The sequence below is a fragment of the Prosopis cineraria genome, unplaced genomic scaffold (assembly GCF_029017545.1).
Source record: "Prosopis cineraria cultivar Desert tree isolate PC_DT_omini unplaced genomic scaffold, ASM2901754v1 PC13, whole genome shotgun sequence".
Taxonomy (NCBI): domain Eukaryota; kingdom Viridiplantae; phylum Streptophyta; class Magnoliopsida; order Fabales; family Fabaceae; genus Prosopis; species Prosopis cineraria.
In genome coordinates this window covers 17,282,793-17,306,885 of record NW_026555344.1, presented here as the reverse complement: position 1 = coordinate 17,306,885, position 24,093 = coordinate 17,282,793, and the positions used below count along the sequence as shown (strand labels likewise).

The following is a 24,093-nucleotide window of genomic DNA, read 5'->3' as shown; positions in this document are numbered from 1 at the left end:
GTACTACTTTCCTTCATTTTGAACATTATACTCCTTTCATATAAAATTTCTTTTGAGTGAAATCCTTGTATTTAGAATTTTAACTCACTCTTTTCTTTTGAATATGCCTCTTGTTTCTTCCTCTGATCCTTCTGGCATTACAGTAAAATAGTTAAAGCTGCTGTGACAATTTGAATTTTAAATTATAATGATGAAGCTTTGTGCCTAATAAGAGCCATCACTTGAAGGGAAGACAAGAGAGATTTCGTTATGGGATGCCCTGAAATGCAGCATTGGATGGCTTTTTTGAGTATAGGTGGTGAAGTAAAGCCTTTTGAATTCCGGTCAACAAAAATTCTCACCTGATGTGATGTATAGTTATCATGGAATTTTTTTTTTTTTTAAAGTTCTGACCTTGAGACTATCGTTCCCTCAACAGGTCTTACTGTGTTGATTGATTCAGTTTTCTGGAAGAGGTTATTGTGGCCTGAATTTGAAGTATTTTGGTTTAACTCAGTGCTTAACAGGACGTTCTGAATGGGGTGTATCCTTATTCAAAGTCATTTTATTGCACTGTTGTATATCTCTAGAATGTAGATATTTATGTTCTGTATATGTTATGGGCAAAGTTTGATGCTGATTGCTGGCTGCACTAGCAGCATGAAGCGAGACGTTGCAGGTAAAGTTTCTCATTTTTCTATTTTGTTTATAGGTTTATGCTTATGGGGCTTATTGCAGTATTTCAAAGACCCTGCCTGGTTCTAACATATTCTTAGATAACTGCCTGAGTGAATTGTAAGCTTACCTGTATTATAAATCGGTCAAGTCTGTTTGGTTATGTTTAATTTAATTCGATTAGGTTTGATTTCCCATAGATTCATTAGGCTAACGGAGACAGGCATGTTGTCTTGCTTCAATCTGATTGCAATCATCTTCCTCTTTTCACACAGGCAAAATGGCTGAAGGAGGGTTGATGCTCTGTCTTACAATCATAATTCATAATGGAATAAATAACAAAACCACAAAAAAAAATACACCAAAATCTACTAGGCTACCACCAAAACTAAAAAAAACACAAGCTAATGATGTGAAACATTGTTGATGAGAAATGAGTTCTGATTCCATAACAAAGATGTGCTTTGAAAACTCTATTTCAAATGCTAACAGTACCCCAGGATGAAAATAAGGCATGGTTGGTTGGTTAACAAGATTATCTACACAGTACCATGGATGTTCTCTGGTTTCAATCCACCAGCTGTTGGACCTCCACTTTTGACTGATTCTGGAAATTTATCATTGCCATGGAATCAACCTGGGAACATTTCATCTTTTTAGCTTCTCCCCTGTTTTCTTTAGTTTTATGGTAGGGGCAGTCTGGTTTCTTCCCTACCATAACTAAGAATATTATCCTTGTAAATATCCTATTCATTGCTTTATTTGGCCCTAAACCTATCAAACTGAAAGTTCTATTCATGGAATGTTCAAAAGATGCAATAATGTCTGAATTAACCATAAAACCAATATCCTTTTTGCTGCTATGGGCCTCCCTGAACATTCAAATATGAATCTTTCTATCGTAGCTTCACTGTGGAAAGCATAATTTCAGGCTACTAATTTAAGTCACCAGCTATCCTACTGAAGGGATATTGAATTGTGCTTGCACACACTTTCTTTCAACTTTTCTTAATCCTTTGAATGCCAAATGTGCTAGAAACCCTTTTGCACAGAGGCACTTGTGGACTGAAATTTTGCATTTTGTCACACTTTTCTGATTTACAATTGTAATGGGGTTTTATAAGTTTAGTTTACGTTGCCTTGGACATCCGGGGCATTTGTGCTTTAATGTGTGACAATGCTTTTATGTCATGGTTATTATGCTCTAATTATGGTAGTTGCTTGAAATTTTGGCCATGTTCTGTTGTTAGCTTTCATAATATTTTTCCCACATGTTTATTTCCTTTACAATATTTGTTTAGACACATGCTTTTCATTGGTACTTCTCCTCAGCGCTCCCTCGTCATTGCTTGCTGCATATCCTCTTTCCCTGGTGGGTGTTGGGTAATAAAAATCTGTCGCCTGTTATGATATTGCGCTGGCTGCTTAATAATTGCTAACTTGGCTAATGGCTCATTTATGCTTCCATTGACCTGATAATAACGATGTATATGTTATATATAATTATATTTTGACAAGTACACTTTTTGGGTATTCTTTTTGAAACATTACTTTTGATTCCCTGTCTATCATCTATGACGTTGAACCTAAAATTTCATTGTTTTGAGCTCTTTTGGTTTAACTGTTTTTTCTTGGTACTCATTTACTTTTCAATTAACTATATTAATTGTAGAATATTTCCTGTCTATACTTATCTTTTCTTGAAAATTTCATTTCAGTTTTATTTACTCACTAAATGCTTATCCCTTCACGCTAACCCATTTCCTCACATACATACCCCTGCACTAGCCTATTCCCTCCTTTTCTCTCTCACTTCATCAATCGTGGATCATTAGACCGGGGTTCATCATATTCTTAGTTGCATTACTTTTGGAAGATCTCATTTATTGTGTTGTAAGACTATTTAGTTTTTGGCAGTCATGTTGCAAGGAAAATTGGAGATATGGACTTTCTTATGCAATAAACATAGCATTTGTCGTAGTAAAATGCATCATTGGTATGATAAATTGAACTAGAGAAGGGATAAGTTTGTGCAGCTAGGGAATAGTCTATAAGAATGAATGGGGATAGAAAGACTTTTTCCAAGCCCATTTTCGTTTTTATTAGTGCCATGCCATGATATGTGCACTTGATTTTTTGATTCCAGTTTAAAGATTATTTCACATTAGAGTATTGCTTTTTCGAGGGCAAGGATGTTATTTCGGATGATGTTTATGAACAATCACTTTTCATCAGTTGTGTTGTTTCTTGTTATGTTTTCATTGTGAGATTATTATTGTGATGGTCATCATTAAGCGTCACTAGCGTTCATTTCTAAAGAAACATCTCCGTTATATGGAATATGGAAATGTCAATGAACAGTGAATATATATAATTTGAGTGATGGATGTCAAGATTCAACCATTTGCTTTTAAGTAATTGCCAACCTGCTTCTAGTACTTGAGGCATTTCATTCCTCTTCCTCTTCTAAAATAACCAAGAACCAAAAAGAGTATAAAAAGAATGGTAAAAAATGAAAATCCCATCACTTTTTCCTAATTTGGTTGGTTGTTTTCTTTTCAGCTCAGTCTTTTTCTGGACGGAAGGGTCGATTCTTTTATTTTTCCAGTTCTTTCCTTTATTCTAATTTACTCCAAGCTTCCTCACAAGGTAGGATGCATTGCCATTTGAACTCATAGCTTGAATTGTGCATGTTTTATATTATAGCATGTTTGCATCATCATTTTGATTGATGCTGCAGGAGCTTCGTTTCATAGTAAGTTCAGTTCCAATATTTACCCTGTCTGCTTCAATTGCAGCTAACAGAATGTTAGATCCCGTTGCAACAATTGTCTTTGTTTTTTTGTTTTTTGTTTTAAATATAGTCTAAGGTTGCAACCATTGCTTGCTTATTAAAACTATATAAAATTTTGATTTCATGATGTGATAAAATGAACAATCTTCAATCATGTCATTAAAAAAATAAAAAATTGATTACCTTAACCTTTTACTTTTTTCTCTCAGCTGTTTCCTAAGTCTCTCAAAATCATCAAGTCTCGTGGACCTTTACTACCAATTTCATTGAAATGATTTGCTATGTAACCATTGTCTGACTAGGATTTATTTCAAAGGTTTTCTTTGATTTTGAACTGAATGGAAAAATGTGACAACTTTTTTAATGAACCAATCAAATCAATCCAAGTTTTGAAGGGACAACAATGAAATCTATGTATTCTTAAGCAATCAAGTTTTGAACTGTATTGTACACGAGTACGCAAGTTGGTCTATTGTGAAACAAGCATGTAAAAATATTTCTTGAACATTTTAATTTGCGTAATTGCATTACATGGCATTGCTTTAAAGTGACAATTCATTGGGCTGATATGTATTAATATTTTCCATTCTGGATGTCATGATTTTGCATTGGTCTAACTTGTAGTATATAACCAGTGATTTTTCTTGCTACCTATCTTCCACATGCTTTTCTATCTACTTTTGGGGGAGGGAAGGGTATTGGAGTTTAAGTGCATTTACATTTATAATGGAGACTTAAAATGGAAGAGACTTCTTTCATTGAATAATTAATTTGTCTGATCTCTGGGTCATGTGCTTTTTCATGTTAGGAATTACCAACTTGAATCACGTGTTATTGATATGTTTCAGTACAACAATAAAAAGAAGCCTTTTTGGACCCTGCTTTTCTTCATTTTGTTGGGACTATTGTCAGTCAGGTTGGTCTACTAGTCATTTGTTTTGTTTGTGATGGTTGTATTCTTCAATTGTGTACTTATTTTTATATCTTGTAGTGTAGGATGCTCCATTACAACTTTCATGGCCTCATACTGGAATTATCCTAGTGGGCATGCCTTAAAAGAATTGCATCGAACTGGTGAGCCCATGAATCTTAAAATGTTAGTGAACTTGCTGCCCAGTGGTAAGCTAGAATTTAATTGGTGAAAATTATTGTTGTGTCCTTATGCCCGTTTGGTAGCAAGGAAATTGAGAGGAAGGAAAAGGAAGTGGAAGTGGAAACCATAAATTAGTATGTTTTGGTGTGCATGAATTGGGTTCTCTAGGGAAGTGAGTTCCATTAAATCTGGTGGAATTGGGTTCCTTAGATAGACCCATTGGAACTGAGTTCCTACCTCATTTCCTCTCTTATTTGTCATCTTTACCCTCAAACTCTCTCCTGCCATGTTCCAACTTTCAATGAATGACCCACTCCTCCCTCTTCTCCGGAACAACGACAATGCCCACCTCTGCTTACTAGTCCGACACCCATCGCACTTACACCTCTGTCACCGGGCTTGATCTCTCGATTCCAATATTGCCAATCTATTCCCCAATCCCATTCTCCACAAATTCATGCACATATATCGCATCTGTGCAAATATAATATTACATGAAATGATATTAAATAAAATTAGTGTAGGCGTGAATCTTGGTTGAAGAAGGATGCAGCGGTGGAGGGGAGGAGTGCATCTGTGCTATTTTCCTATTGATGCTATTGTAGAAGATCTCATATATTTGTAAATCTAGTTATTGCTCTGAAGGTATATATCTGTGTGTGTAGGATTTCAGGGTGAAGGGCAGAATGGTGAGGGTTCACAACATGAGAAGGAAATTGAAAGCTTTAGTGCCACCCTTCTAGTGCATAAAGCGAACATTGTCAATGGTGGAACCTTTGGTGTCCATGGCGATGCTTGTTGTGGGAGGACGGAGTGGCTACGTTGAGGATGGAGCAGCGGTGACGGTGATGCTTGCTTTGCTTCAATAGGTTTTTTATTTTTTGGGTATTTTGGTCATTTTAAAAATATAAATATATTTATTTGAATAAAATTTATATCTCACTTCCCTTTGCATACCAAAACATACTTTTATCTCACTTCCAATTTCACTTTCACTTCCACTTCCACGTTCACTTTCACTTCCATCAAAAGCTCTTCCTTGCTACCAACCGAGATATTAGTGCAGTATGATGATTGAATCTGTTCAAGAATTGAGAAAGAAGGATTTCTCTAGGAATTCTTAGAATCAGAATAAGTCTAAGAATTTCCCAAGGCCGAACGAGAATCTCCTGATTCTACTAAAACACTGCACTTGTATTTGCTAACAGAGTTTCAATACTGATGGATCCCGTGGCTAATGAGTCATTATGTAATGGGCCGAGTCCAAGCCATGTGGAATGCGTAAGTACTGTGAGCGAGGGAGAGCGAGATGGAGAGAAGGACTATCCGCCGCGAGATGGAGAGAAGGACTATACGCCGTATATATTTGGGGAGTGACTTTTTTTTTTCCTTTGGTTTTTTTTTTTTGGGGGGGGGGGGCGCCTAGAAAGTGGAGTATTGTGAGGGAGTGAAACACCCCAACAGCAGCCCCCTTCATTTCTCTTCTACTAAAAATTTCTTGGGTCTTCATTGGCACTTTGCAGCTGTTGTGAAGAGCTCTAATGCTAGTTTGCTTAATGTGAAGAGCCCAAACACCTGGTTGGGCGTAGAGGAAGTTCAACATTCTTCATCATTTTTCTTTATGCTTGAGTGTCATCTGTAACAAGCCTTGTTAGAGTATGAGCTTAGTTTTTTTCCCCCATTTTTTTGTTAGGGGTTGTACTAAGAGTATCCCTTAGCCTGTTGGATAGAGAGGCGTAGCGGAGATTAAATTCTAAAGTTCCTATCCTGATATGGACTGAATGAACTCGTTTACTCAAATTGGATAGAAGAGTTACCCTTTTAATTCTTTGAAGTTAGTGCACATTCTTTTCAAGAGTTTTGGATCTTAAAAGCTGATAATGTAGATCTGCTCCCTCTACTGGTATCCACATGAATAGTTCTCTAACTCGATTAGCGTGCCAGCACTCTCAACGCCTCGTTCTTCTTTAAAACATTAATTTTCCTTTCTATAGGGTGTTTCGTGGCTCTCAAAGAGTTTTGCTGTCGGAACTTTTCTAACTCACATCCTACATAAAGGACGTCCCTATCTATATATAGTATATAGATAAGGTTTGCGTCGTCTTTCCACTTAAAAGCCTATGAACAATGTAATTAAATGTGTCTCATAAATTTAATCCATAATATTATATCTAATTCGAATTTATCTTATAAATTCAAATTATAAAACTGACATGATATTCTCTTATATCATGTTAGTTATTAAATTTAATCTATCAGAACATAAGAAATTTAAAAACTAAACAGGAGATAATAAATAGATAATATAATATGTATAGAGAGATATACATATTATATTATAGATATATATATAGATTATCTATATGTAATTTTATATATCATATCTCAATATCTATTACATATATGAATATATATATATTTTGAATATATATATATATATAATTCATTCACCCCTATATTACATTTATTGAATCTAGACATATTGTAGATTCAATGAACTTGGACATTATAGCTCGAGTTGGGCTGTTGTGTGCGCATCCTGTAGGCCCGTATGAAATTGGCAGTAGGCTAATTACGCTATTAGCCCATTTTACAAGTGGCCTTTAGCAAGACATTGCAACTATCCAATTCACATGAGGATTGATGATTCAATGTAACCTATCGTGCAACCATATCATATTCTTTTATCACGCGATATTTTGGTTAAGTACAAGACATAGAATTGTCATTCTCCTTATCTGATCATTACTTTCTCGATCTCTAAGTAGACTGACAGTAGCAATGAAAAAAATCTCCATTGTAGTACGGCCATACATTTTCTCAGTCTTACTCATCGAGGGGGCCTAGTAATATCTCTCACTTAATGGGGGATAAATTCCATTTTGACCACTCATATTCCTCTGTATGAATATCACTAAACTCAATCATAGCCTTTATGATCACCCGATCAAAGGTGACTTTTGATTAGGTTAAAGTTCAGTGGTCATCATGTAGGAATCCATGATGATCTCAAGTCAAAGGGTTTAGTGATATAGTTACATATGAGATGGGCTTATGACATGTATCATGCAGCTTTATTATAGTAGGTCAGTCCAGCACCTTGTACTCTTTCAAGTGCCTATGACTTTAATTTATACCTCTATAATTAATCGAAGCCATACTAGTCTTATTTCATCTATGATCCCTCAAAGATGACTGACCAGGGGTATTTAGGACAATCACTATAATTTGTTCAGGGATACAATTATCATATTGAACATGCAATTGTTATGATAATAAAAGAGTAATTCATTAAATAACAATGTGCATAGTACAATGATTGGCCCTAGGGCACAATTTCCAACACAGGCTACGGTCAAAGATTAATCCCCTTCGAGGCTGAGTGATCCCAAAGTGAGCTTGCCTCTCCCAACAAAGTCTTTCGTGCGCATAGCTAGGTTTGAAACTCCTGACTACATGTTTAAGAGACCTAGCTATCTGCCAACTGTGCCGGACCTTGTTGGTTAACTTAATCAACATTTGTGTATCATAGCTACATGACGACATGTCATGGTATTAAACTATTAAGACAAACACATCACCTTATACGATTACTAATATAAAAATAGAGCCTAATTTCTGACTTTAAGCCGCTGCGTTCCTGTTGTACGTTAGCAAAGGGCTTCGTGATTAAGAACTCTATCAAATGATTCTGGGATGATTTTGCAAGGGTTGAGGGCCTCTCTATAGGCCAAAGGCTAAGGGTAATTTACAATTATATCTGTTTATAGGATTGGGATTTTATCGCTTTCAAAATACTTATTACGGTGATTCTATCTTTAAATCTTAATGGCCTACTATAACCCTAATTCCTATAATTAAGCTGATTACAATAATTTATAGTAAATAATGAATATTTCATATCTCTAACATATAGTATCATTGTATTTTTTCATTCGGTGGCTGTGGGGGTCAAACTCTTGAGCACACATTTATATTCTGTTAAAGTGTATTGTCCTTGTTAAGGCTCTAGTGCCTATTGTTGATGTTTCTAGTGTGTGGATGCGTCATATACAGTGAGGAGTAACTAATCTCTCTGTAATTATCCGCGGTCAAGCAATATCTGTCGAAAGCATTTTCTAAATTCTCCACCTTATCTTTCTTATCTTTGTCTTACTTGTTTACTTTATCAGCTACCATGAGATATAAAATTATTGGCATTTAACACATTGCCTCATTGTTTGATTCAAATATTTTAAAAGACTGAACAATGATTGAGCTATCTGTCTCATGAAAAATGGGAAAAGTATGTGAGAAGTGATATTTGCTGTGGAATGAGTCATAACTGATGAGTTTATTACCCCGAGTGTGATAAAGACAATGGGTGCCGCTATATAGGGATGAACCAATTCAAAGGAGTAATTATTCCTAAATGCCTGGCCATGCAACAATATTTATTTTATTAAGTAGGGTGGCTACATGGATTATGTGACACCATTGTGTTCTATCAATAACCAAGTTTTGGATATATTGTTAACCAAAAATTCTCATTTAATAATTTTATTAAGAGTTCTCTTTGGTTTTCTGCTACCTCTACCTGTCTTCACAAGATTTAAGACTATTTTGTTCTCCTTTTTTTTTACCGTCACCTCTAATGATCTTCTTTGTACAAGTCCAAAGTTTGGAACATCCTCATCTCTACTACCTCAACTCAAATGATTTTTTTACCATTTTTCCTTAAGAGATACTGTGCAAACTCTTTCTCTTATTTGTTCATTATGAATCTTATCTTTTGCTGTATGCCCACACACCCATCACAGCATCCTAATCTCTATTACCCCAACTTTATATTCTTGTCCTTTTGAAGCCCATTGACTACCAAATAGCATAGTTTATATTAAAGTCTAGCATAAACTACTGGCCAAAAAGTCTTTTAAAATGTGAAGTTAACTGAATAAAAAGGGCAAGGAATATACAATGAGTCTGATATTGACCAGGAGAAGAATCATAGTTCTACACTATATCCTTTAATGTACCTTTTTATATTATGCCTTCTATGAACAATTCTTGTAGCATTGAAGGTACGATACTCAACTGTTTTTTAGTAGGATGAAGTTTGTTCAACTAATAGTTATGCTCTAGAACATGACTCTATATTTCAATGGCAATATCTATACCAAATGAATTCTGACGCTGATGTTTCAATGCTTGATTGGGTACATCATGGGGATGAGTGACTGGCTAGCATCCTGTTCTTTTATGTCTTTAGAAACGCTGGATGCCTAATAATGTACAATCGAGTACTGTCACATTTCGTTTCTATGATGTCTCTAGGTATTGCACTATCTTAAATCTGTTTACAGAGTCTGTGATTGTTGCTCTTAGCAGGTGTTCTTAACGATGCGAATGAACAGTGGGTTCACATTGACACCTTTTCAGCCATGAATGGTATATCCCGCTTTTGTGAAAGTGATTCCCCGTGGAGGTATATTAAGCTTTTTTCACAATCCCACACTGTTTATTCCATGTTCTACCCAGCCACCCTATCTCCCTATCTCTTAGCTTAAACACTTGAAAGTAATTGTTTCAAATTAAATTAAGATGTGGATTTTTTATAGATTATTTATTCTATAACAAACTCTTATTATTAATATTATTAACACATTTTTACACATAAAATCCACTTGTGTTGATTTGATTGGATAAAAATATATTAAGTATACAAAGTTAAGTACATAAGTCTTTTTTTATCAAAATACGGAAATGTTTGGTCCTTCTGCCGCTGTCATCATGTAAATTCTCGGATGATGTTGAGATTTTAAATTTAAAATAAAAAAAAAGGTTGCAATGGCAAAGATCTCAGTAATAGGTTTTTTTCACAACAAAATTCTAAGGCGTTATTTTAATGATTGGTGTGTGACATTGAACTTTCAGGATAACGTGTGTTCCTATGTTTCTCTTATGCAGATATTCTAAAGAAGAACACATAAGCTTGCACGAATTCCCCCTGAGAAATTTTACTTTTCTCATAAAGTGAGTTCTTTTAACTTGTCTTTCTCCTCTTTTTCCACAAATAAACTTTTCAACTGTTAAATGATGGGAGAATTACTTTGAGATTCCCCACAACACAGTTAAATATCACAAGGTCAATTAACAACTTCCTTGTGGTATTTAATTCTGTTGTGGGTGGATTTGCGTGTAATTCTCTCATGTAAGTAATCGCTCATATACTAGGCGTAATAATGGGGAAGAGATAATTATCAGTGAGGTATGTAAAGAATTATTTCAGAAATGATATGGTGGAGACAAATTCATGTGTCATGCTATAATAAGTATTTACAAGAAATTGTTTGGTATATCTGATATTTTTTAAATCTATTTAACAGTGAATGCCCAGTGGTGATGGGTTCAAGTGTTTATTCAGCGAAGATGGGTTCATTAGAGCTCGTTTTAGATTTGAATTTCCACCGATTGCACTGGTCAGTTGTGGCAATGAACTCAAAAATTGAATGCTTAATGGCTTTGAAATGTAGTTCTATATGATTTTGATCCACTGCAGGTTAAGGAGCCCAAAGTGTATGTCCATGGAAATCAGGAAAACCAAATGATTGTTCAAAAAGATTGGCCAGGGTGCTGATGATCCTTCTTGATAGCTGAGTTTCTGAGCAGTTGATTAGAATTATTGATGGAGTTTATTTGGAGTAAATTTTCTCCTTTCGTATAAATAGTTGATATCATAGCATTTCAAATTGACTTATCATTATTGTCTTTCCATATTTTTATTAATACATATTTAATACTTATTCAGTTATCAAATTCTTGATGCATTCATATTGTAGCAAGTATTGACTGAGGTTTTAAAACTCAGATTGGACCAAACCACCTCTTGGTCCGGTCCAGTCCAACGCTGGAAGGCGGCCCTGAGAGACTTGGTCAACAATCTTGAAGACCAGTTAGAGCAAACTGGTTCATCGCAATGAACCGGACAATTAAAAGAAAAATAAAAAAATGAGAAAATCTTAAAAAAATTATTTATTTATTTTTGTTTAAACTCATTTTTTCAATTTAACTTAATATGTCTTTAAAATGTGCTTCAAGCATAGGGATGGGAATTCAGGTTAAAATAGCCTATTTACTACATATGTTTGGGCTTTTAATTAGCTCTATTTAGTTAAGTAGGTTAGGTTTTATTATATTTTTGTAAAGGCTTAACTTATGGACCCAACAAGCTAGCTGCACGCAGTGCGCACACACTCACTGTAATATATCACAACACATAAGTTTTATTATTTGATTTCAATCAGTCCATTTTTAATTTTTAATTATATTTTCAATCATATTGGATTTATATATTAATTTTAATATTATTTTATTGTTGTATTATAGTTGATAAGTCTTTTCAATTATTATATATTGTAATTGATAAATCAGATTACATATTGTATATTATAATAATCTTAGAGTATATTGAGACATTTAAAATTAAAATGCAAGTTTATTTAAAAAGTTAATTTTTAAGTAAGTTTTTAAATAGGGTTTTAGAGGCTTTAGATATGCTCAGTTTTGAGCTGTAAAAAGTGCTTTATACAGGATTTTTGATTTATTATATAGGCTCAACTCTATTTAGTTAAAATCTAATTTGACCTAATTTACTTTCACCTTAACCTTAAGTGCATTAACAATGCATGCCCTGGTCTTGAATGGAATAGTTTGACAAATAGTCCATATACCAATTGGATCAATCACTGTCTGTCTTGCTTCTTTTGTGGGAGAAAAATTGGTGTGAAGGTTGATGCTTCGTTGCGTAGTACTTGAGAATTAATCAATCATACAAAACACAGTAGTGTTGTCATAATACTCTGATGACAGATACCAGGTTTTTATGTCGACCCTTCAAACTAGTCTTTAAACACAAACACACATAGAAAGTTGTTATGTTAAATGACTAAGTTTTGAATTATTTGGTAGTTGACTTTAGTTTATTTTAATTTCCTTAATTCAAAATCTTGGGACCGTCCATGCTCCAAATTCTTGAAAGAACAACAAATAGTATTATAAAAAAAGGAAAGAACAACAAATAGTTGATTCTATATTTCATTTATCGAATAACTTATAAGAATTATGCGCTTAAGCAAAAATACTTTGTAGTTAAGATATTTATAGAAGCATTCATGGAAAATATTATTTTCAATCTAACTATTGCTTTCCATGACAACTGCAATTACTATTTTTTTGTTTTTTTGAATGGATGGGATAAGATATATTTATTACTTAAATAGTCAAACAAGCATTATAAGGGGCAATATTGGTTATCCAAAAATACCAATTTGCACCTAGCTATACAACAAAATGATCAATGAAGAAAGAAGCCAAGATAACATAGAAGCTTCCTAAGAACATGGTGAAAATATAGGGTAAGCATTCCTTGGTAATAACAATTTACTTCCAACTTAATAATTTGCGTTTACTTTCCTGTGCATCGCACATACATGGAGCATATACTTGTATTATACTCAATAAAAACTATAAGAGTTTTACAAATAACTATTACAAAACAACATTAACAAGCCCTACCATGATAATTAATGAAAACTAATGCATAAATCTTCCCATGGTAGAAAGGTTTGAGCGTTGTTTATAGTAACTTCACCATGATGATAGAATAGACAAGCAATGCTTAAAATGTCTGCTATGGTTGAAAAAATGAATTTACTTAGTAATTGGAAAAAAAAATACTCTCATTGTAGAAAAGAATCTATTATGGTAAAAATATTTTTACTTAATAATTTGGAAAACCAAAGAAAAATGCTATAATGGTATAAAAGATGTAAACCAAGTAATTAAAGATCCATTGTAGTAGAGAAGCTTAAACTAATAAAAGAAATAACTACTACAGCAGAAAAGTTTCAAAATACAATCATTAAAGGGCTCACTTTATGACATTATGTTTTGACGTTACGCCACGGTGAACAACACCATCCATGATAAAGCTCCTCTGATTAAAATATGGTTTTTCCCACGTTTGTACCACCGCAACTTGGTTCTACTTGCTATTTATATGGGATTTTCGGATAAACATTATCACATTTGTGTCTAGCTTCCTTCCTATTACACTTGTCAGTTCTTTACATCCTTCTTTCCATAACTTATCATTGTTTGACTCCCATAAGAGGGTTGTGAAACTTAACAATTTATTTTTACCCTCCTTCTCATCTATACTTATAATAACGTTGCAATGATCCTCCCTTCAGTACACTTATCAAATTTTATTTCCCTGTATGCTCACTCGTCTATTGTAAAAGAACTTATCTATTTGTGTATCATCCTCAAACTCAAAGGAACACTTATTTCAAATTTTCTCAAAAATATCACCCTTATTTACATTGATATCTTTCTCCTTAAAATATCATTCTATTCCAATTAATATTTTTCACATTCTAAAATATATTATTGTTCTTGCACAACACACTTATTTCAATTCATAATATACCCTCGCTAGTATAATTCACCATGTTAGTGACCTATTGAGATCCTCAAAGACAACTTCCTTGCTTCCACTACTACAGAAATTAGACAAAATGATGCCTAATAAATGACGGTTAGAACACCATTTGAAGTGAAATTTGTTGAACTTTGATTTTGATGATCACAAAATAAGAGAAGATTTTGTTCAGCAAGGAAAATTAAATAGGATTAATGACATAAGGGTAACTGTGTTAATTTGCTTGAAATCTGACTAGAGGTTCCTTATTCCCATATAAATCTCTTATACCAAAATAACCAAGAATCTCCAAGTGTTTCAAAGGTTAATTTTCATTGAGATTCCTTTCAAATTTAAGTATTTGACTTATCTTGAATTTTTCTTGGACCAAATTCATTGTTTAAGAAGTATTTCAGGTATTCTAAACTCTTGTTACCTAAGCAAAATCAAAATTTGAAAGCTTCTATGCAATTAAAGCTAAAATGGTCCTTTATTTCGGTACAAGCTTCGTTATATTGGTAGAAGTTTTTCTTATTCTCTTGGCTTCTACGTTATACCTATATAGCCTCTTTATTCCTATATAAATATCTTTGGTTATACTGATATGATTCCTTTACACCAGTATAGTGGCTTATTCCTCTAAATTCTCTCTAGTCTCTGTTTATCTTGTTATTAAGGAAGAGTGACCCTTATTTGGGTATAAATCCTCTTATTCCTGTATAATCTTCTTATATGGGTGTAATTTGCTTTGTTTAGATATAATCTATTATAGTGTCTCATTAATCATCATTTTTTTATGAAGATTTATTCTGATATGATTGAGTTATTCTGAAATAATGAACATTGTGTGAAATTTTTAATCGTTCTTGACTATATTGGTGTCATGGTTATTATTTCAATATAAACATCAAGAAACATGCATTGTTTTATGTGTTCGACATCATGTTCTTTGAAACTCATTATGTATCCATTATTTTCACTTTCTGTGAGTTGTGTTAAGCTTATAATCTTCCTAGAACTCTTTTAAACACAACTTTGGGTAGGATTAAGCTCTTATTAATTCATTAAATATCCTTTATACTCATGTAGCATTGGCCCTACTAGTATAAACCTTACCTATGTTCTGTCAGAGCAATAAATGCAAAGAGTCGTTACTTACCTTGCCATGGTCGCGAAAGTCAGCCGAAAAGCATTGTGCCATTGCATCTTTTTTGCAGAAAGCAAGGAGAGAAGATGAAGTATTTAATAGCTATACTCATGTATCTAATGGATCATTTATGAAGATCAATTATAAATAAAAACATTTATGAAGATGGTGAATATAATAACCTAGAAATTTCAAGAAAATTAAAATTTATGATAAGGTATATTTTGATTATATTTTTATATTCTTTATACCATGCTTCAAGAAAATTGAATATGTGTTTTTTTCACAAACAAGACATCCAAATTTCCCTTTTATACTATGCCTCGATAAATTACCGTATGCCGGAAATTCATTTATGATGTAAGTAACAAGGCTATCAATTAAATTTCTCGTTCCTATACGTACCATATATCTCAACCCTATCTTTCACAATAACTTGAAGTCTTCAATTAAAGAGCCAAGTGCACGTCTATGTTATTTTTGGGTTGTTTTGGCCCTGAAACTAGCATAGAAAGCATCATGTATTTGTGTTTCATACATAACCATGGAGGTAGATTATCAATTATCAAAATCACTGACCAAATGCTATAGGTATTACTTTGGAGCCCATGCGGATTCATTCCATTTGTAGATAATGCAAAGTGTAACTTCCTTGATTTTTGTCTAAATTTAGGAGGCTCATGATCAATCCTCATTATTGATGAAAGTCAGCAGGATGCCATAACTTTTCATCTTTAATATTTTCATCTAGATGCGACTTTAATCTTTTTGCATCTTTTTCGCTATTGTACATTCGTTTGAATCTAGACACAATAAGAAAATATTATAATGCCTTCTCTGGACTCTTCCCGTTACCTTTGAAGTGAGATACCTTATATTTTGGATACTTAGTTAATAATTTATATTCATTTTCTAAACAATATACAATCATTTGGGCAAGCATGAATTTTCTTATAGCTCATGCTAATAGCACATAACATTTGTTTGCTTGATATATGTGGATAGAAAGTTCATTCACTTTGAGTAGCATTACTTTAAGAAGTGTAAGCAATTCACAGAAGCTCTTATCACTTCATCCACTGCTCGCTTTCAAGTTGTACAAATTCAACACCCCTACTAATAATGTGAAATCAGTACAACCACTATATAAAGGCTTTTCTACATTATTTTTCTTCGTCTCAAGCATTTTAGGACAATCCTTCAATTCCTTTTCAAATGCTAGGTCATCTCTTCAAAATGGTCTTATTCCTTAGCCTCATATATACTTGTATCAAAATCATGTGACATGTGGCTCTTGCTATAACCCCATCTCACACCCTTGCCTTCTCATGAAACACTAAATGATCTTCTAATTAAGACACACAAACTCGCTTCACCAAACAACATTTTACATAAGGGCATACAACACTATTACAGTTGTTTGTGTGCTCAAGTGCAAACTTAACAAACTATTTCACACCATTCAAGTATTCCTTCGTTAATCAATTGAAAGACATTCATTCCTTATCCATCTTCCAGATCTAGAAAGAATTATTCTGAGAAAAAATGTGATTGTTGACTTATTGATATTGAGTTTTCATTAATCAAATAATCAATCATGAGTCACATGCTTCCACACATAATTCCTCTTTAGGCTTTATTGACTACAAGTACTTGAACTAAATTAAAGAACTTAGTTTAAGTAAGAATTTAAATACAAAAAGTAATAAAACATGAAGTTTTCTCACATAAAAAAAAAATTGGACAGCATAACTGCTCAAAACTAAAATATTCTTGGGCATTTTGCCCTCTTTTCATATTAAATTTAATTCCTATACAAGCTTTAACAAAATTCAACTACTAAGTAATAAAATTATGAAGCTTTATTATTATGTAAAAAATTTGGCAGCATATTGGTTTAAATATGGAATATCCTTTAAAATAGTTACCAAATTCACATCACATATTAAAATAATACAATTCAAGCCAGCCATTATCAAGCTTCAATCAAATAAAGAGTGAGTTGGTGCATGTGGGATGTATATTACATGTTAATAATACATTACATGCTCATATTCTTTCCAAATTAATCCTAAGTCAACCTACTTGACAACTAACTAATAAACTCATGAATTTTTATTTTTATATATAAAAAATTGGACAGCATAATAGCTTATACTTGGATAATTTTCAGACATTTTGTCCTCTCTTCATGTGAAATTTTATCCCTATACAATCTTTAATATAACATAATTCAATCCTAATTAGTTGCAACAACAATTACATTCATGCAACTCATGTATTTTGCCACAATATGCCAAATTCTCCTAATAGATATTTATCAAATACCTTGCAAGCATTACTCTTTACTCTAAAATTCCAAGTTCTTTCTCTTCAAAATTGTACACAAAATTATACATATGCATCAAAATTAAACTCTTTAAGCTTAAATTTTTAGCTCTACCCAAAAATTCATCTTTAATAATCACATATAGCAATTAACTAAAGGAAGAAATCAAAATTTAAACCACTCAAAAATTCAAAACACAATAGAAATGAGAAATCAACAAGAAGGAAAAATCCAACATAATCCAATTACAGTAACAACAACTCATCTAGAAAATCAAAATAGCTTAGAGATTCAAAAGTTGTAAAGCTTGCTGATTATAAGTCAAAAAATTAAGGCACAGAAGTTCTACAGTTGAGAACGAGGTCAAATCCACAAACCATGACAAGAGCTTTTGCAAAAATTGTTGGTGAAGAGAATGCATTTCCAGGATAGTAGCTAGGGCACGAGGAGGAATGTGTTTTTAGGAAAATGATTTGATTTAGTTAGATTTAGGGAGAGAATGGCTGTGTTTAGAGGAGATAGCAGAGAGAGTGGGGATGCTGTCTGGGCTCGATGGGTCTAATGGAGATGAAGGGTTTAAATTTAAAAGAGTAAGTTTGACTATTCCTTAATTAACCATCAAACTTAATTGCTATATATGATGGTTAAAATATAACCATAATATATGTCCACACGATTACTTGATGGTTAGACACAAAACCATCAAACTTATAAAACTAATTTTTTGAAACTATAAATTTTAAAATATTTAACACTAAGTTCAATGATTTTGATATAGCCATTATATATTTTGGTATGTATATTTGATGGTTTCTAAGTTAACCGTCAAATATGTAATTCCGCAAATTCAACATGCTCTTATTCAACATATTTTTTTTTTGTAATAACCATCAAATTTAGATGAATCAAATATTACAAAACCTGCAGTAATGGAGGAGACCTTCATCATCAGATTCAACCAACTGTCTAAATACTCCACCTATCTCCATTAGAAGGAGGACTCTAGGTGGAAGGCAGAGAGACCATTAGAGAAGATGAGGTTAGAGTACAGATAACAACTTGCCTTGTTGGGCATCACATCTTTTGACAAGATGTGCAATAAGTTGAGGATTTTTGTGTGAAGAGGTAGAGAGATAAAGGTTGAGAGGCGAAAGGATAGCCAAGGGAGACTTTTTTCAATCACTTAGCCTTACTGGTAGAATTTGTAAAAGGTTTGGTTTTAGCTCTAGTACCTCTAAGAGCCAGGGTTTTTTCTAGAATAGTAGTAGACTGAAGAATAGTGTTAGGGGTTCATAGCCACCTCAACAAACATTGGCTGTGCCTACTCCTACTCTTAGCATCATTAAAACTCCACAGTGTACTAAGTGTGGTAGATACCACGTGAGTAAATGTTGGGCATGCTTCAAATGCGATGAGATAGGGCATATTACTAGGCATTGTGAGGAGGGCAAAATGTATGCTTTAGAACATAGATTTACTATTCTTGGGAGGGTGTTTACATTGACCCGGGAGGAGCTCAGTGTGCCTCCATAGTTGATTCGAGCTAAAAAAATTTTCAAGCTAATAATCATTTCCAATCAAACCTTGTGATTACTAATTAAAGTGGGGTTTATCTTTTTGGCAAATGGTGTTAGAAAGTGTCAATATTAAACTGTGATTAGCAAGCCAGATTTTACGATTTACAATCTGCTACAGTCATTAGAAAGGTGAACCTAACATGGTTAGTAAGAGTATCTAAAATTGATGTGTGATACCCTCGAATATGCTTTCTCTTATTCTTATTATAAAGTTTGTTATAGAAGAACTATTTGGTTCTTAATATAAGGCATTTAGTGGGATACATATTAATTACATTTGTGTAATATTACCCCTATTTAAACTCATTAACCATGTCTATAAGAGAGAATGTAATGTAAATTTGAAAATATTTTATTTACATATGGGTAAAATTAGAACTTTATTTTATTTTCAAACAAAAATAATTACTCAACTACCTCTCTCACCTCTCCTTGGTTAAACTTTTTAGTATTATAAGAAAATTTTTCTCAAGTATCATATATTAAAAATATAAAGTATTTTGAGTCATTCAATGTATAATTAGAATGCTGTTTTTTTTAAATAAAAATAAGCCCTTAATTAGGAGGTAATTAATACTCCCTTTATTAAAAAAATGTAAGACATTTTTAACCCAATCTCACTCTTAATAAATTAGTTAACTGTTTTCAAACTAATTTTATCTTTTCATATTTACCCTTATTTATGATAGTGTTTTATCCAAAAATAAGTATAAAGTGATTTATTCAATAAGGTCACTCTTAAAAAAAATTAATGGTTATGCCTTGAAAGATTAAAAATGTCTTATATTTTTTAACATCTAACTCATAAAAAAATACTTTATATTTTTTAATGGATAGAGTAAGAATTTTTGAGAGATACCTTATTAGATAAGAATAAATAAAGAAAGAATGTGTGATTTTAAATGTGACTAACTAACTTAGCTTATTAAGGATAAAAATTTCAAATGAAGGCAATAAATCACTTTTAACTACCTCACCAAAACCAAAATGAGGTAGTTAAATTATTGATGTTGTTTAAAGAAAATTCTCATTTCATTCTTATTAAATATATCATCTGTACAAATATTCTGTCTTATATGATTGAAAATTATGATGAAAGGATAAAATTGGAAAAAGACAAGAAAAGCAAACCCTGTTTGGTGAATCTAATAACCTTTTACTTCGCATTTATACTTGCACTCCACGAAGGACGACTAAAGATCTGGATTGTTTATGGCTGTAATGTAATAGGTTTGCACTTTTTTCAACTTAAGTTTATTTTTGGACAATCACATATTATATTATGTATAATTTCTCCCGCTGAAATTTTAAAAATAAATTATGTAATTATTAATTTGCTCTCCTTTCCAAGCATCCCTCTGAATAAATCAATACAGCAGCACGAGGGCAAGATGGGCATAGGGTGAGGTGAAGATAGCTGAAGATCAGACTTTGTAATAACATTCGGCGTCGTTTTATCTTTCTTGTCTTTTTGGTTGCCTCTAGTTGTAATTATAGAACTAAAAAAAATAAAAAAATCATATGAGGACATGATAGTAAATTAATTACCACTTCCCCTCTCTTCTTGAATCAAACAAAAGAAATATATAGTGTCAATTTTGTTCAAGCCCAATTCATAGCTTTATCAAGCAAATTAAACAGGAAAACAATTCGAGTGATGTAAAATGACCACACACACTATGGACAGGTAGTCAGGCCTACATCCATCAAGACAATTCCAATAATATTATTTAACATCCAAGTTATACACTAGTCGGGTCTTGGTCGTGAGTATAATCGTATTGACAGATTAAAATTAAACATAGAATATATATATATGCACACATATATAAACTTACATATATGTTAGCTGACCTCCTATAAACAAATTGACCAATTTTTTAATTATCATCTGTACACTTAAACATGTCAACCATTGTCGGGTTCCACCTAAGCTCTACGGTGTATTATTGACAATAATTAGAAATATTCATTCAACATGAGAAACAATAATAATTTTATGCTCAGATAAAGAAATGCTACCTCACCTATTAATTCTTCATGTCTCCTTTGCCAAGAGGCTCAATTCACTTTAGCCTTTTGTTTTAAGTTCTAATATTCTAGCTTATTTCATTGTACTTCTAATTATTTTCAATTTTTTTTTTTGGGAATTCAATTTGGCCAAATACCAAAACTCTTGACTCTATAGTCACATGTACGTTTTCTCAAGATATCACTACATTTTGTCTTCCAATTGCCTTTATTTCTCACATCATGTTGTGGTAGTAGCTGTTAAAAGTTTTCTGTGCATAAAAATGTAAGATTCATATATAAATTATCAAGTAGATAATAATGATAAGTTAATTCAAAATTTTCAAATAGAAATACAATTCATTCAAGGAACTAATAACCTTAGACCTCAGGTGGTGGTGTATTTCTCACATTGTAAGACATGGGTACTCAAATTTAGATTTAATGATAAGAAAAAACACATTCCTAAGTCCTATGACGACATTGACAGTGTTAAACCTAAATTTGCATCAACAAGCCCAATTGTTATAAAAAGTTTAAACTTAATAGAAAAATATATAATATTGATAATAAAATAACATTTCAAAATTGTTTACTTAATTATATTTCATTATCAGCTGCAGGTTGCATCCAATTAAATTACCCATCTATGGGGTCTCGATTCCCAACTATTTCCTGTCAGATCAAAACTAGTAACCTTGAGATCAAATTTATTTGATGCTTATTTGAACATATTCAAATCATTAGGACATGTTATGCTGTTGGCTGTTGTGGCCCGTCGTTGAAGATGCAACACTAACGTCAGTTTCAATGTTAAGCGAAAACTTTAGGTTAACTCGAAGATAATATAATGAAATCAATATATATGGCAAGGCCTAATTAAAGCAATTAATCAACAACCTCAATTCTTCACTGTTGTTAAATGCTCTTCTCTTTAATTTCCTCAAGATTAATCAAAGCATATGGTTAATGATTTACAATCTCTTTCTTTCATCATTTATATATCTCTTGTATGTATTTCCTGTCGTTTCAGCAATTAAGCATGCTTTCGCTGATTTTTAAATTTTAAATTTGTGTGTGCATTTTTAATTCTTCCATTCTATTATCTACAATTCTATCGTTGTAGATCAGATCTAGATCCAAGTTTTGTAGTTCAGGCAACATTAGGATAAACTTTTCCTATACCCAGTTAACGTCATTAATAGATTTTTAACTCTTTAAATTTGGGTAACCTCTTAGGTAGTGTTTGGATTGATGGATTTTAATTTTAATTTCAGATTTAAAATTTCACATTTAAAATTTATGTATTTAAAATTTTTATTTGAGTATTTAAAAAAATTAAGAAAAGAGACGAATTGATATTTGAAACAAGAATAAAAAAAATTAAAAACAACAAGTTTATTTCTATTTTTAACTAACAAGAGATAAAAAAAAAAGGTATGACAGTCATAGAAATATTAATAGTGAAATTGTGAAAAGAACAAATGTTTGAAATGATTAAAATTTTAAATGATTAAGGTGTTTGGAATTTAAAATTATAAATGAATTATAATTTAAAATGGATTTGAATTTAAATCAAATTAAAATTTATAAATTTTATGTATTCAAATGAGAGATTTGATTTAAATCTAAATTTTTATTAATCCAAACATGTCATTAATATGTTCTTTTGAATGAACACCAAAGCCGCCAATACTTCCATTGTGGAGACCCAACCTCATGTTATCTTATATTTTCATCATAAGTCAAAACACCAAAGTGAATATTTATTGAGAGAATTTCATTATGAAATTTTGTTCAGCTAATAAAGATTTAGCCAAAAATGCATAAAGTCATGAAATCAAATGTTATTGTCAATGTGAGAATCACCTTTGTAACAATCTAGAAATTTTAAAAAAATGCAGAATATTGATAAGTTATTTTAATTGTATTTATATAATTTTTGGAATAAATTTAGTAAAATGTGTTAGTTGCTTAATGGTGCTTTTCTTGATTCCTATTTGCTTAGTACTAAGTTCGAAACGTTATGGCGCACACGAAGGAATTTTCAATCCCTGCCTTTTGAAATTACTATTTTGCATAAAAAAATAATAAATAAATAAAACAAACAATTACCACACCCGATTTATTTAATCTCTCTCTATTTTATATTGATGTCGTTTTCAGCCGAGAAAGGGAAAATGAGAAGTTGAGATTTCGACAGACTTCTTCAAACCACCGTTCTTCCTCCACAGCTTGTCTCAAGATCTATTCTGTCGCCAGTAGCGGTGGTTAAGCCGGAATCTCCTCCTTCGTCCATGTCGTGTGGGTGCGTCAGGCTCTTTTCTTTCTTCATTTGCACTTCGAGAACTTCACTTCCTTGTTTCAGCATCGTCCTCTGCTTCAATCATTTCTTTCCTTCTCACCGTTGGCGAGAGTATGTGAGGAGGAGCTAAGTTGCTGCTGCTTGATTCTCCTCCTCCTCTGTTCTGTTCTGCTCTGCATCGGCTCCTTCTTCTTCCTTATCTTCCATTTTATGCATCACCAGGTTCCTTTTCATTTGCTCTGTCATGACTGATCTGATATGAGAAACTTTGATTTCTCCTCATCGTCATGTGGTATGTGTTTAAGCTGTGAGATTGTGATCTTTCTTTGTTCTGTTGTGTGCACTTGAGCAAGGAAGGAGATTTAAGCAAGCTGAAATTTTTTCAGTCTAATGAGCAAGACGAAGATAGTGTGTACTTGAAATTTATTTGAGCTTAAATTGATTATTGATGGGATATGGGTTTGAAAGTATGATTAAAAAAAAAATGTTGATGCTGAAATTTTTTGGATAAATGATTGAGGGTTAAGAAATTCCATTGAATGAATTAGAAATGTATGCACATTAGGTGTTTGTTAAAAAAGTTTAAGAGAGGATCATATCTCATTTAAATAGTTAGTTATGACTAAAGTAGTATGGAGGAAATTTGTGATAAAGAATGATGCTTGGAGAAACTTTAATATATGAATTTTGGTGTTTTATAATTTTCAATGATTGTAATGATTGG

The 24,093-nt window shown here is 32.4% G+C and overlaps 1 protein-coding gene across 1 annotated transcript; it reads left to right on the top strand.

Annotated features, from left to right (window-relative positions):
- The first annotated feature begins 249 nt into the window (after positions 1 to 249).
- On the top strand, positions 250 to 11,358 carry LOC129289931 (dol-P-Man:Man(7)GlcNAc(2)-PP-Dol alpha-1,6-mannosyltransferase-like). Its single transcript, XM_054926673.1, has 12 exons — positions 250 to 298; positions 419 to 477; positions 692 to 774; positions 1,956 to 2,037; positions 3,217 to 3,303; positions 3,395 to 3,462; positions 4,257 to 4,364; positions 4,440 to 4,522; positions 9,909 to 10,005; positions 10,488 to 10,553; positions 10,907 to 10,999; positions 11,080 to 11,358. The coding sequence occupies exons 1-12, from the start codon at positions 250 to 252 to the stop codon at positions 11,126 to 11,128; spliced, it is 924 nt and encodes a 307-aa protein (XP_054782648.1). The 3' UTR covers positions 11,129 to 11,358.
- Positions 11,359 to 24,093: the final 12,735 nt, after the last annotated feature.